This window comes from Phasianus colchicus, chromosome 3, assembly GCF_987193195.1.
Source record: "Phasianus colchicus chromosome 3, bPhaCol1.hap1.1, whole genome shotgun sequence".
NCBI classification, from domain to species: Eukaryota; Metazoa; Chordata; class Aves; order Galliformes; family Phasianidae; genus Phasianus; species Phasianus colchicus.
The window spans coordinates 10,202,217-10,217,680 of record NC_143438.1 but is presented as its reverse complement, the minus strand read 5'-3'; the positions used below and the strand labels follow the sequence as shown (position 1 = coordinate 10,217,680).

At 44.3% G+C, this 15,464-nt stretch overlaps 1 protein-coding gene across 2 annotated transcripts in view; it reads left to right on the top strand.

The window, feature by feature from the left end:
• Nucleotides 1-556: 556 nt before the first annotated feature.
• Nucleotides 557-15,464, top strand: part of HIVEP1 (HIVEP zinc finger 1) — a 116,714-nt gene continuing 101,806 nt past the window's right edge. Inside the window, exons 1-2 of one of the 2 annotated variants that reach the window (XM_031589365.2) lie at nucleotides 557-644; nucleotides 2,820-2,966. In XM_031589365.2, the coding sequence (XP_031445225.2) occupies nucleotides 2,927-2,966 (40 nt within the window). In that variant the 5' untranslated portion in view covers nucleotides 557-644; nucleotides 2,820-2,926. Of the gene's footprint in view, nucleotides 645-1,210; nucleotides 1,392-2,819; nucleotides 2,967-15,464 lie in introns of those variants that run through there. The other variant, XM_031589366.2, reaches the window with a different exon arrangement.

The window sequence follows — 15,464 nt, the reverse complement described above, 5'->3', positions numbered from 1 at the left end:
ACCACCTCCAGGTGGTTTGAAGGCGCGCTGTCCCCCTGGGCTTTTGTCTTCTGCGGAAGGAGCGCTGCTCCCGGGCAGGAGGCAGGGAGCCCACCGAGGCGCCTCGTCAGCCCTGAGCGTTTTCAACGTAGGGATTAAGCGAGCTCAAGAGGGAAGATGGCCGAGGCTGTGGCCGAGGGCCGGTCTCACGCCTGCACGCAGCTCTGCAGCCCGCTGCTCCGCACCTTCCCACCTCGCTTTCTCCCGTCTCGCTCACAAAAGCTTCGTGCGATTAAACGCCGTTAGATAAAGGGACCTCTGCAAAACTCAACACCTCTGCAGACGGTGATCGCTGGCCCCCAACCCGGGCAAAGCACGAACCCCAGGACAGACCCCGAGGATCTCCCCCCCACCAACCGCGGCGCCCGGAGCCCCTCCCAGCCCGAGCTGCCCGCCCCGCACAGCTGATGGGCGCAGCGCAGCCCCCGGCCCCCTCCCACCTCCCCGCGGCCCGGGCCAAAAAAGGGGCGCCGCGGCGGCGAGCTCGACGCGCCTCCTCCTCGTATTTCCTCCCCCGCCCACTTCCAGCGGCGGAGGGGCTCGCTGCCGCCGCCGGCTGCCGCCCGGCATGAAAAGTTCCCGGCCGCAGGATGCGCGGCGCGGCGGTGAGTTCCCCCGGCGGGGCCGCGGGGAAGCCCGGGCGGGGAGGGACGGACGGACGGAGGGAGGGAGGGAGGAAGGAAGAGAGGGAGGAACCTCCGGGATCTCCGCGTCAAGCCGCGGCGCTGCGTGTGCGTGGCCGTGCCGGTGCCCCGGGGGCCGGGCGGCGGCAGGGGGGAGCGCGACGCGCACAGCGCCCGGCGGCGGCGGAGCGGGGCTAAGGGAGAGGGAGCGCGGGTACGGCCCGCAGGGGGGCACGGAAACCCCCTCGGTGACCCCTCCCCCACCCCCTCCCGCTCGGGCCGGCGGCGGGGCGTGGGGGCGTGGCCGGGAGACCCGGTGACGTCACTGCTCCGGCCCGGCTTCCTGCAATAGAAAGTGAGGGACGGTAAAACACCCCCCCCCGCCCCCTCCCCCCGCTCGGCCCCACCCCCCCGCCCTGCCCCGGTCACGGCGCGGCTCTCCCCGAGGGGAGCCCGGCGGGGGCCTCCCGCCCCGCCCCCGGCCACGCCCCGCCCCTCGGCGCCGGGGGGGCGGAGCCTGAGCCGGCCCGGGAGCGGCGGGGGGGGGGGTTTGGCACGGCGCGGGGAGGAGAGGAGAGGAGAAGAGAAGAGGAGGGCCGGGGCCGCGCGAGGCGGCGGTGGCGGCGCTGGGTCATGTTTGTGTTGGAGGCTGTCAGGGGAAGGAGGCTGCCGCCCGCCCGCCCCCCCGCGCGCCGCCATCGGCCGCCGCCGCCACGGCACCTCCGCCAGGTTTGTAGTGGGTCGGGGGAGAGTGCGGGGGGGGGGACGGACGGGCGGGCGGGCGCTTCTCTTTCCTATCTGCAGGGACCGAGTGCTTCTCTAAACCTGATCTTAATTTCTTACATTAATTTTTCATTTTTTTTTCTTTCAATATTTTGTTCTTATTTTTCTTCTCCCTTGCGTTGACCCCCCCTCCCCCCATCCCCCTCCGTCCCCGCCACCGTCCGTTACCCCCCTTAACCTCCCCCCCCGACGCGTACACGCGCAGCGCTTTGTTCGCTGTTCGGCGCGGCGTTGCGGAGGGGTTTTCCCAGGCTCCGCCCTCCGCATTCATTCATGTTTTTTTTTCCCCCCCTCCCTCCTCCTTTCCCTTCCCTCCCTCCGTACCGCGGTGCCGCCCGGCCTCCCCCTTCCCCCCCCTTTCCCCACCACCACCTCCCCCGTCCTTCGCACAAAGCAGCCCCCCGCTCGGTGTTCCGTCCCCGATCCCTCAGATCCTTCTTGTTGCTCCCTTTGTGTCCGTGCCTGCCCCTCGTTGGGTCCGTGGCTGCAGCCACAGACAAAAGCAGCGTTAAACATTAATGTTTCTCTGAGCTGGGGGGGTGCGAGTGGAGTGCTTGAAGGTGTTCTGAATTCGGTTTTTAACGAAACGTCGTTGTCCGGCTTGAAAACGTGAAAAACCCGACACGCTCTCTCCTATCAGCAGTCATTGTGCCTGTGTTAAGAGCTGTGTTGAAGTTTATATAAATCCGAGTAAATTCTTCCTGCTGCTAACTAAGAAAATGTCTCAACTCGAGGTAGTATGACTATAAAAATAAGTGGCATTTCGTTCTGTTGAGCTGGAACAGTGCAACAGCTCCACTTATACTCTCTATAAGTTCTGTAAGTACTTTGCCATAGGTCTGTAAGGGATTTCAGGTAATGAAGCAAGCTGAAAGTATAACAGCATATCGCTGGAAAAGGGAGAAAGTGCTGTGTGCGTTCTGTTCCCTGCTGCATGCATAGTGCTTCCCTAGGAGTTCCTCCAGACCTGCACTCCAGAACTGTGGGTTTCCCTGTGTGTGCTGGTTCTGCCTTTCCCCCTGCAGATGAACATCTCTTATCTTGAAGCCCGATGTCAAGTTTAGTTTAGTTTTCTGGATTTATTTGTGTGGGGCACAAGTTGTTGGAAGTCGTTTTCAGGCTAGGAAACAGCTGATGAATGTGGAAAATAAAAAAAGGATCTTGGTTTTCTCATGCCTCTTGAGGAATCCCAAAAGCAGTGTCCCCCTTCTTTAATTTTCTTATTGTATTTGAACACACTATTCCATAGAAAGGTAGGTGCAGAAATGTTTTGTGCTCCTCACTCTTTTCCATAGCTGATTTAGGCAGGTAGAGTTCTTTTTTTTTTTCCTTATTAATTCACATCTCTCTTAACCTTTTTTTTTTTTTAATTAGCCTATGGATTAACTGACCCCTCTGACAAGTTTATGGAGCTGCCACCTCTCTGCTTGCTGTACTTTTCATTTCTGGGAGGAGAAAGCAGTGTACGAGATTAGAGGAAAATGCCTCGGACGAAGCAGATACATCCCAGAAATCTCAGAGGTATGTTGCTGTCAGCTGAGGAAAAAGGGCTTTTTGGGGAACTTGGGTGTGCTTATGGGAGGTTGAAGGAATACGTGCTTGAGGAGGTTGTTTTGATCCAAACGCTGTTTGCCGGCAATTCTAGGAGTAACCCGGGAGGCTTCTCAAATTTTGAGAGAAATAAGCAGAATCTGTTCTTATTCTTGCAGTGTGCATGACAGCACTCTCGTTATGCTTAAAGCAGTAGCCAGCTTGAGCTTGGAAAACACGCTGTTTCCTTACTAAAGAATTTACAGTTGAAATATACCAGGAAGTGAGCGTGTAATGTAGGGGCAGTGTGAGAGCTGTCAGCCAGGGGTTGTTTTTCTTAATAGTAATCAGTGTGCCTTGCTGCTGGGGGGGATCGGGCTCTTCTCCCAGGCATGCCCCCACGCTATTTATCACCTCTGTCACTGTGCTGCCTCAGGAATCTCTGAGTTTGACCTTGGTCTCCTTGCTGCACTCCCTTACACACAGCTGAGCTCAGAGAGGAGCAGGCGTGTGAGTGACCTCCCCATAAACTGGGCAACTCCTTGAATAGTATCCCAGGACACTGCATGGGGTGGCAGATGAACACCAGCAGTCTGATCATGCGATTGTTTGTTGCCGTCTTGGTCAAAGTGGCTCTGGAGGAATTAAATAAGGGGGAAAAACACAGCTTAGTTGAAGAGCAGATGCGTGTGCAGAAGGTAAGCGCTCTTCCACTGCTGCTCTGATCAGCAGCAGTCAGGAGACAGGCTTCCACCTGCACCCTCACGTGTGGCTGTGATCAGCCCTTTTAAGGTGAGTTTCACAGCTGCAGTAGGGAAACATCCCTTTAGAAAATAAATGCAACGACAAACCACAAATATCAACGTGAAGTTTTAGGGCATTTGTTTCTGTGCTACATCTTGTTTTGATGGGTGGTTGGGTTTTTTTTGTTGTTGTTGTTGTTTTTTAAACAGCAACACCCAGCAAATGTAAGCATATGTTTCACACACAGTTGAGAGGCTTTTAAGCACTGGTGTATGCAGCTGTACCAAAGGCACTGCATTTGTGACCTGTGTCACTGCTACCACGTGGCAGCTCTGCTGTAGAAGACATTTTAGCAGTGTCTTCATTCAGGAAGTGCCGAGTAGTGTTGTTCAGCATGATGGATCAACTTCCATCACAGATCCTGTGAGAGGAAAAGCAACAGTGGGCAGCTCAGCAGTGCCTGATGTTTGCTGATGCTGCTTCCCCTTCTGAGCAATAAATTAGGTCTCAGTTTTTAATATTGCTGCTTACCAGCTTGCTGATACAGCTGATGCTATGTTTTCCAGTCAAATAGAAAGGTGATCTGATTTTAGTGTTCTGTTATCTACTCTTGTATTGCTTCAAACTGAAAAGGAGTGGAATCTGATGTGAAGTTCTTTCTAGCTTTTTGTTCACTTCAGTAAATGCTTAAAATAAATAATCTAATTAAATTCTTAATTGTGTAAGAAAATAATTACTTTTTTTTTCCTTGTGTAATTTCCCCAGTCACTTAGCTTTTATTGCCCCTATTATAGAAGTTTTCATCAATTTATATTTCTCCATAACAAATAGGGGTTTCAAATAAATCAAGATGGGTTAAACATTGGGAAAAGAAATAGAGTTAGGGAATGAGCCCATGATTTGAGAGGACAACAAAACCTTTTATTAACAGATAGAAATGGTTGTTGAAACTACCCAGATTCTGCAGACTTCACCACGTTGTGAGCATGTATTGCTACTAAATGGGTTATTAGAGGTGAAGTGATTTGAAGAATCAGTTTACTTCTCATTAGTTATGCCCTATTTCCATTTTTAGTCTAGATAATGAGGAAAGCTGGATTTCAGTTTATTTTACTTGTTTCTGAGAATGTATCAGAAGATGCTTGCTGAAAACATCAGTTTTTGATGGAATTGAAAGAGGCTGCAAGATTTTGTATTTCTCTTCTCCCACAGCTTATTCTTGTGTATGGGAGGTTGGACCAGCCTCAAATTGAGAGTTATAACAATTAAAAGTAAAAAAAAAACAAACCAACCAAACATGTTCTATGTCTGTGGTGTTTAATTTATGGCTATTGGTACAGATAATAACAAGATCTGTAAAAAAAAGAACACGTGGCTGTGATCTAAGATGAAATAAAGATGCAATATGAAGTGGTTTTTGTTCTGAGGATAAAAGGCATGTTTACATTGTCTGAACTTAATTATTACCTCCTGCTCTATGTGCTAAGAATGCCCCATGCCCCCACCTGGCTTCTTCCTTCCTTGTCTCAACCCCTCTGGTTGCCCCATAGTGATTGAATGGCCAGTGGCTTTACCTGGGCTTGTCTGGGATCCATCAATGTTTAACTTTTCCAAGAGAGCACTGTCTAACAACCCTTGGCTGCTCTGTTGTGCATTGGGTGAGTTGCTGGGTTTGCACTTGCTTTCCAAGTCAGCCTGAAGAATAAACAACCAAGTCCAAGAACCTAAAATATGTATACAAATTCTGAAGCAAAAGAAAACCAAAGCAACCAAACCCATAACTTCACCACCTCCTCCTCCTTCCTCCCTTCCCCCTCCCCCCCCCAAAAAAAAAGTTAATTTTTCTGTGTTTCTGCAGCATAGAAATAAGTTCTGAAGGTTTTAATGTTGCCTTTGTTTACTGTAAGTAATGTTTTTGTCTGAAGAAAATGAAATTGCATTGTTTAATGGATAGAGCTAAATTTAAGGTTTTGGCAAGAAGACTCTTCTTTTTTTTGACATGGCTTTATTTTACTTATTTTGTATTCTTTAATAGCATGGATGGCCTCTGTAAAGATCAGATTTGCTTACTTATTTATTGAGTGTGTTTGATTTTTGTTTTGGAGTGTAATGAGGTCCTGTACCCTCTTCCTCTGTCTTGGTTTCCACCTTCTGTTTATAGATGAGTCAATATATAGTGCCATACTAACCTGTTTTTTACGGCAGGAAAGAACCTGTGTCAAGAGGGCAGGATATGGGAAGCATTATTTTGCAAATAAAATTTATTTATCTGTATATGCGTGTATAAAACCAACAGAATAAGTCAGCCGTTTGTTTTCATGATTATGTGCTAGTGACATGGTTTTAATGCTCGACTGCAGCTGAACGAGCATGTTATATCTGATGCCTTATGTCAGTGAGGCATCAGCTATGCTATGCTTGTTTCATTATTTTGTTTTGTCACGTCAGTCTTCCCTGCTTCTCAATGCAAATAGGTCCTTAGGTTTAAAAGCATTAGCATCAGCAGGGGACTGCTTTGGTGAGGAATCGTGCGTGGTATCAGGCTTAAGATGAAAAAAGAGGAGGGGGGGGAAAAAAAAAAACCAAAACGCTAACCAGATATGAGTTACCTGTCAGCCACACAACCAGAATGGATTTCATAGGCAGACATTCCTGATGCTGTCTTAGCCCCTCGGATGTTTCAGCCATATATCGTGTTGCTAACGAAAGTGTTGTCATCCTCCAGAAAATGAGTGTGCTGTCAAAGAGGAAAACATCCGTCTTGCTCAGGAGGTGGGCTGGAAACAGTGGGATCGTTGCAGTCCTTACTGCTTACAAGACATCCAGAGCGTTGTCTTTCTTAGAATTAACCTTTTTGGTTGTGTCATGTTCTAGGCAGCTGGTAGAAGAGTGCTTTGCGTGCAGTCACAATATGTATTTACGTGACCAGTGGGTACATGGATGTAGCAAACATTTCACAGAAGCAGAAATGTATTCCCGGAGGTACAGCTACATTAGAGAATCACGCTTTTAACAGTACAGAGTGAGCTTGGTTTGTTGTCAGATGGTTGTGAGGATATAGGAGGAAAAACAGCTCATGTTTTTGTTTGCTTTGGTGTATCCAATTGCAGAGATTAAACTGAGAAGTTATTTATTCTTTGTGTGCTGTTTAGCAGAATTGTGATGCACTGATATAAAATTGTTGCAAATATTTTGAACTCGTTCTTTTTCCTGAATAAGCTTTTTTTTTTTTTTTTGAAATACAAATTCTGCTGTTTCAGTTTTTCCTTCTCTGTCGATTATTTCCATTTGACACAAATGGTGGATGGGCCCATAAACTTCAAGAACTGTGTCTAAATCTTTTTAACGCTTTGTGTTTGTTAAGGAACTTGTGTTTGTTCAATAACTTGATAGCTTTGTTGTAAAATGAAAAGTGTGCCTAAAGTTGCTGGGAAGTCGGCTACATTCTGTGTCTGATTGCCAGGAGAGTGAGGTGTCTGCCATGTCTGAAGAGGAATTTAGCAAGGGCACGTAGAGTTGGTTGAAAATTATAACATGCTTTCAATATTGAAATAAGCCTGTTGACATTGGAAGCTGATGGGTTAATATTTTGTATCAGTGCTTAGTCATGCAGTCTGTAAGACTTGGGAATTGATCATTGTGCTGTGCTGTAACTCGTGATTTGCATTTAAAAAAAAAATGAAGAAAAACACAGATTTTATGGGATTCACATCTGTAACTTGTGCTTGGTCTGTGTAAAAGAAATCTGCAGGTGTAACACTTGATTTTCAGCTCATAGTACTGTTTCTGATATAAAAATAATGTACCATGTTAGGGCAGCTCAAACATGTATCTTGCTGAAATTTCTGGAGCATGTGTGACACAGGTGGAACAAGAAGTCAGAGCTTTGTCTTGGTGATTCTATTAGAAATATGCATCGATTTGGCAGCAAGTGATACACAAAAGCAACAGATTGTTTCTAATAATTTCACTTTGAACTAAAATCTCCCTCATAAAGATAAAAGAATCGCCTCGTTCTGTAGGTATCAGCTGGCTGGCCAGGCCTGCTTGCAATGCAACGTGTAGTCCGTATCTCCTGTAGACCATGGAAGCAGTCTCTCTGTGCCTTGTGTTTCTCAGCCTGGTTGTGGAGTGATAGAATTTCTCTCTGTGTTGTTTTTGGTTTTGTTTTATGTATTTGAAGTGTGAGTGTGAGCTTGCATCTTAATAAGAGAGCTTCTTGGCTGCAGCCATTGAAGTCCACTGTAATGTGAATAATATATATATTTTTATATTTAAAAAACTAAGATATTCTGCAGTGTAAGAAAATCTGAATTGAAAGCTATAGTTTGCCGGCCTTTTCCTGGTATACATCCCCAAAATTGACTGTGTAAGCATTTCTGACAGGGTCTAATCCTGTTCACTGCTCAGGACGGCTGGGCTCCTTCTGTCATTGGCCACAGGCAATGGTCAAATGTCTGCTGAGAGTGGATTGCAACAGAAGAAAGACTGGCAGGATGAGACTGAACTGCCTTAAGAGAGCTGCATTTTGTTCTTGCCTCAGCCTCCAAGCTTCTTGTGTGAGGTTGAGTGATTCTGTTAAACCAGGCTTCTGCAGCCAGCTGCTAACTGTGTTCTGTGTTTTGCTGAAGCTGAGGTGCCACGGCACAAATTCTCAGTTTCTGTAACTGTGGTTTGTGTTTTGTGTTCAAATTGTAGCCGTGGTCATGCTGGACACCCTAAAAAATTAATTAATTCAATTGGGACCTAGGTGACTCAAGTTGAAGACCCAAGATTAGCCAACGCTTTTGGTACATCCTTTAATCTCTGTTTCCTGCCTGTAAATTGGAGATACCACATTGGTTTCTGAGGGCCTAGAGGATAAGGTTGTTCGTATTGCAAGTGCCTAAATAGCGGAAAAGATGGAGAAACTGCCAGTCTAGTCTTGTGTGTGGGGTGTGCTGCAAGCAAGGCCTGGAGCCAAGCTGGCTTCCTTTGGTAAGCAACCTTACTTTTGTCACTCTCTAACTTCAGTGCTTTGCTTCACCATCTTAACATTTCAAATATATTCTTAAATGTTACTTCCTAGCTGTCAAAACAAAGCAAAGTTGAAAAAGAAAAAAGAATAACAACAACAAAAAAAATAGAAAAACCCCAAGAAATTCCATCGTATTTAACCACAGCGCTTCCCATCTGAGTCAGTGCTGTGCTGGGACCCTGTGAGGCAGGGCAGGCATTCAGCACGCAGGCTGTGCCCTCATGGAACAGAATTAGGGATGGAGGAGGAAACCTGTCCTCTGAGTGAGCTTTTTGATGAATGGTGCTGGTGTTAAGAGCTGCTGGGGCCTTTGAAGAGAATAAGGCTTACGGGTTTTAAATGTTTGTACCATTTTCTGTAATAGCCTGCTTCATGTGCTTGGCATAACGTCCCTGAGAAAGCCCCTGGGTGCAGGGAGAGCCTTTAGAAGGAACATCATTAAGGTCATAGCTTCCCAAGTGGTACTGAGGTTGCTTTAATTCTGCTAAGATCGAGGGCAGGGAGTGATTTTTTTTTTTTTAAGCTGGATCAGCCCCCCACCATCCCATACACCCCACTGCCTGCAGGATTGTGTCCACAGAGAGACAGCACAAAGGCAGGTGTAGCTAAAACCCTCCTTGTTCCATGTTACTTGGGCTTACAAGTGTTTGTGCTGGTCTAAGAGTGGGGAATGGCAAAAAAAAAAAAAAGTGCCTGAAGCAGAGCAGGTAGGATTACTGAATTGTTGTGTTGTTTTTTTTTAACCTTATTCCTTTCAGTGCATTGAATTGCAACTTGAACTCATTGTGAAACTATGCTGGAAATGTGTATTTGCCATGTATAAGCAGGCTTTTTGAGAGTCTTAAATTGCTGAAAGATGAGTATATATTTTTATCAGGATAACATTAGATCTGTTCCTTACGTCTGGGCTATTTGCTTTTCCCTGCAAAGCCTCCTTCTTTTAGCAAATTTCAAAACTGAGAAGCAATGGAAGTTGCTAATGGAGTGACTAAGAATTTCAGTATACTGGTAAACCAAGAGGAAACTGAACTTTTCCTAGTTAACACATTAATTAAAAACACAAGAAAATACGAAGAACAAAAAATACCTGCTCCTAAAACTTGACATTCAACTGTCATGCAGAATGGACAAAGTGTGACTAAAGTTGAAGTAAAAAAAAAAAAAATCAAAACACAAGCACACTGAAATACAGTTGTAACTGTCAACCCTGATTATTTCTGCATATAGATTATTGTGTAGCACGTGCTAAATATTAGGAAAAAGGAATAATGCAGAGCGAGCCTGCTGGATGCAGACAGTAGCAAAAATAGGTGCTTTCAGAGGGAGCTAAATTAGAAAGGTGGATAAAGAAATGGTGTTCCAGGTAAAAGGATTGCAGAGATACATCTGCAAGGATGACTGTTGATTTAAAGAAGAAAAAAAAAAAAAAAAGATGGAGGAAACAACATAATTCTGTTCACTTGATGGTAGAACAGAACAAATTGTTTGTTTTGTATGGACTGGAAATCTTATCATTGCAGTTAGAATCATGATGAAGCTTGAAGAAATTATTGAAGAGTAAAATAAAGGTTAAAAAAATAATTAATACAAACTAAAAAGCAGCCACAGAATGGGGCTTGAATATACCTTAGCAGCAAGTTAGATTTGAGGGGTAAAAGTGAAGTGGAAACAATGCTGATAGATAATTGTCTTAACTTTGCATCCTGTATCTTGCTGATTGTTAATTGAGCAAAGTGTGTGAAATGCTACAGGACTGGGCATTAGCTGAAGCACGAGCTCCAGTGTGTTTAGAGGGTTTGGGGAAAAAAAGATGTAATTGTAGCTGTGAAAAGAGAAACAAAAAGTAAGATTTCCACAGTTGTTCTTTCAAACATTTCTATTAAGGCAGGCATTTGGCTTTGGGGTGTAACTGAGTCAATTTTTTTGGACTCTGAAACAACTACATTTTGTGAGAGACATTTTCTTGTGAGCATTTAGAAGAATAGAACTTAGATATCTTTGCCAACCTATATCACCCTTGCAGCTTAGAATAGATGTTGGTTTGCAGTGGATGCGTATGTAGCTGAGCTGTTTTAATGTCCTGTGTAGGCAGTGAACTTGCCCACACAAACAACAATGTAATAGCTACTTTCAGGATGTCACCTTTAGAAAAGAGCAGGTAGATAACAAAATCTGGGTAGGCTAGAAGAGCTTATTTATCAGAGCCTCCTCACAGTTTTATGGTCGCTGACACCCTGAATTATCTGTTACAAAAGGGAACAGACAGGCTTATGGTGTCACATTTTCTCAATTTTTTTTCTTGCTCTAAAACTTTACAAGTTTTCACTTGCATCTGTATTTTCAAAATTTCTATATATCAGTCTCCCAGACTTTGTAGTTGTGTGCTGCTTTAGTGCACATCTCCTTTTATATCTAGCAAACTCATCTTTCCGAGTGCGTTGTAAGCATTTAAAAATACTCAGTTGCGATGAGTTGTCTGTAAGTAAAGAAGTAACAAAGGAATATGCAGCAGTTTCCTTCCAACTGAACCTTGATCCTACTTCCATGGTGCTAGAAAAGAATGCTATGGGAAGTGCTTGCTTGCTGCTCCAGGCAAGCACCCCTGGGCTCTGGGATGCATTTCCCATTCCTTGGTAAGGAGAAGAGGTGTGCTGGGCCTCCTTCTGTTGCCTGCACCCAGGGCTGGTGGTGGGGAGTAGCATTGGTCTTACAGAACACTTTGCTCAACTGCTGAAGGTGAACAAGGTGAAAACTCTTGCTGTAGCCACTGTCATTTGTTAGCATCAGAACAGTCTCCCTGTAGCCTGACTTGAAAAGAATAGTCCTCTGGTTTTTGGGCTTCCGTTGTGTTTGTGTTTGAATCCTGAAATTGTTCCCTTTTGGTGCAGAAGGCACGTCGCTTGAATTTCTTGTGATCAGACAATTTGATTTCAAATTGCAGACTGCTCTAAATATTTATGCCAGGAAACATAAATGAGACTTTCCAGAGCTGCACATTTTCGAGGAGCTGGTTATACAAGTATGTGCTTCCTAGGCTTGTTCGTTCTTTGGTATGTCAGCCTTCTGCAGCAAGAATTTTAGCTCAGTAACGGCTTTCGAGATGATGAGGAGGGAAATTGAGGCTCTCTGCTCGTTTGGAAAAGTAAGACTTTCTGTATTAAAGGAGGTGAATCAGCTGGACTTTACATTTCCCAGTTGCGCAAGGTGCAGTCTTTCCCTCCACTTGTTAAGTGTACCATAACTCAGAATATTTACATTAAGAAGGAGGAGGGGGGGAGGGAAAAAAAAAGTACAGCAGATGTTTGAAGCCTTCAGTGACGCATTTGTGGAGGGAGTGGGGAAGCTCTCGTTTAGTAGGGCTGGGCAGGACTGTTTGTTTTTGTACAATAACTTATAAGATGTCTGTAAAGTTTCTCTCAGAATGAGACGGCTCAGAGAATGTGCTGACATTGCATTTCCCTTATGACCTCTGGTGACTGAAAAAGAAATGGCTTTGTAACGACCCGCAGGTGTGAACAGTGGAAGACTAAGGCTGAGAAAGTCAGTGTGTGTGTGTAGCTTTAATCTTTGACTTCAGATTTTGTCTGTACTCATAATTGCATCTGGTTTGTGTAATAAACTGCACTTAACATCTTTGGTTGACAGCTGAAGCAGTGAGCAGAGAATGTGTGATAAAGAGGGCCATGAACCCATATGTTAAAACGCCCTGTGAACCGTTTTCCCCCAAATTCCTATGTGTTTAAAAGATAAGTTTGTGCTCAGTCCCCTTTGTAAATCCTTCTCTTGGGCTAAAACTGCACAAAGTTTGGAAAGAGGTGCAGAGAGGAAAAAGTGGTAGTTGAGCAGGATCCTGTGGTCTAACGTAGCTACAAAACAACTGTGTATGTGTTCCTAGTTACCTATGAAATATGTGGCTCAAGCCCTGCCAAGCAGTGGTAGTCATGGAATATCCAGAGCATGCCACATGATTTCCTCTGATTTTTTTTGACCTAATTTTGGGGGCTAGGAAGCAGAAGTTAATGCTGAGCTTTATTGTTTTTAACTGCTGAGTGCTGCTAAATCAGATGGAAGATCAAACGCTTGCTCTTACCCTAAAGATTGTGATGCAGTTGTGATACCGAGCCAGGAAAAAGAAAAGAATGTTTAGAAATGGCACGTAAAATACAGTTTCTCTGATGGTTTTGCTATTCCATTACCTCTGTGGAATCTCTAGCAGTTGTGTCTTTTGAAGAGGAGCACGTCTCAGACAACAGATGTACAGTTTTTACTCCCTGCTTCAGGATTTCATACAGCAAGAAGTGTTTGTATTTCTGTTCCGGTTCTATCAAGGAAACACAGTGGTGTGTATGTAGTAATTGTGTTTAAAATATTTTTACTCTGTAATTTTTATTAGTAAAATACATCCTATGTCAAAATGTTCCTGTAATTCTCAGTTGTCAAGCGGCAGAGCTAAGTATGCATGTTGTGATAGCTTAATGCATTGCATCTTAAAAGAGAATTGCCTCCTTCAATGTAAGGACAATGCTTTTGTGAGGCAGATTAGGAATTGTGAAAATACAGAACTTTATTACAGGGCTGATTTAATAATTTTCCAATAAATCTTTGTGTGGTGTACACAGTGAATTTGTCTTGCACACATTTGTCAGTATATTCTTTTTCATGGCACTGATTTATGGAACATTTCAGTAAGTTTTCTTGTGTTGTTTTTCCTTTTTAAAAAAAAATAAAAATAAAAGACAGTATATTGCTGTGTACGTGAAATCATCTATTTACTTTAAAATGGTTTCTAATGTTTAATAAGTCCAGATAGTTGTTCATCAGTATGTTTGAAAATAATGTTTCTTTGTGGATTTTTTCATTTTTTTTCTGATAATTTTGGAATATAATGTGCCAACAGTGATGTAACTTTGGGAGAGACCGTCCTAAAAGCTGCTTCAACAAAGTTCTGTACCAAGATGACAGCATCTTTAAAGAGCCTTCTGCACAGGCAAAAAACCCATCACCCCAAGGACAGCAAGAGCAAGCCTGTGTTTGTTGTTGGCTGCTGAATACACACCTGCTTCCTGCCCAAATGGTCCATCTTCTCTCTTTCAAGCTCTTTAAGCAGGCTTCTCCTTTTCTGAAGCATTCGGTTGCCTCAATACGCTATTAACATATGCAGGAAGGCTCCCCAGGCAAACTCTGAAGTTGTGGGCTGGAGGAGGAATCTCCCTCTGGGGGCCTTTGCCTGAGGGATGCTGTCTGCCCAAGTGATGGGTGGGCACCCCAGGCAGAGCCCGGCATGTCCCAGTGCTCCTGGGAGACTTTCACAGGCAGGATATGGCCATGGCACAAAGCAGGTTTTAATTTTTAATGTTCTTTCAGTATCTTATGGCTGCCTTCTACCATGCTTTTTCAAAAACAAGTGAATAGAAAATTCTTTTTTAAGACTATCAGTTCAGCATTTTTGACTTAAATACTCCTAAGTGAGTTCCTTTTTTCCTTCTCTCATTCTGTTTCTCCGTAACAAATTCTCACTTTCTACAGATATTGTTTCGTTGCCGTTTGGCCTCCTAGCAATCAAGTGAATGCTTTAAAAACAGGAAAACCGTACTGTCTTTTTATTCTTCCCATACTTTTCTTCCTGTTCTTAAGTTTCACAGAACTTTTGATATTGCTGACATCTTACGAGTTCTGGTTTTCTCGCTGATCAGATTTGTAGATAGAAAGATGCTTCAGAGGAAATGACCCTGAGTTTATATGAGGAGGCTTTAGAATTACTGAATTCTTTCAGTTAACCAGGTGTGTTCCTCAGGAACAGCATCTCATAGTGCACGTGGAGAAAGCAGAACAAGGAGTTCTCTATAGAGAAACATGGTGTATTACGAGCCAGGGCTCAGAGGTCTGAAGAATGTGATATCTGTCTGTAACATGCTCAGAAAGCGTTGCCAAGTAATGGATTTTCAGTATATCTGAAAATGGACCTTAAGTGGTAGTTCTGCAGTCTCCTCAAAGTATAAGAGTGAGCGTGTGGATGACTGTATTTCTGGTATGTCTATCAACACACTTAGAACTGCTAGGAGTGCGAAAGGTGCATGAATATTGAAACGCTTTCCCAACCCACAGTCATTTTTTGTGCTTTTCTTCCATCTTGTTTAAAAGTTCCTGATTCTCCATTCAGTTGAAGGTCCACACTTGAGCAGCTTTCCCTCTGAATGCGCAGCCTCTGCACTTCAGTAAAGTGCTGCCCAGATTTGCACACTAGATAAGCTCCTATTTGCTGCCTTGAGCTGTCAAAAGAACTTCAGTATAAGGGGAGTGTGTGGTGAGCAGGCTGGTGTGCCTCTCACAGCTGCTTTTTCCATGTATATTTGTGTAACATCAAGGGCAAGAGAGGTATTGAACCTGTTTGGGTATTTTCTAGAGAACCTTAGTATGCTGTCTGTGGCCAGATGTTAAAAGCTTATGCATGCAGCTTGCAAATTTCCTGTTTTCAGTTGGGCTGGGATAGTCTGAGCTCAGTGATGTTGGGCTTCTGTAGCTGGATATGGCAATTATAAAAAGCTATTTAAAAATCCTTAGGAGCAGGGAGGAGTCTGAAAGTTAATGCCTTTTTGGCAGGAAAAAATAGCTCTACAATCATGTAGTGGTCAGTGTTTTCCTGAGCTTGAAAGCTTTTGGTTAACCACTTAATTCTGTGAGGGCATGAAGAACTTTGAAATGCTTTAAAATTTACCAATGCATGGAAA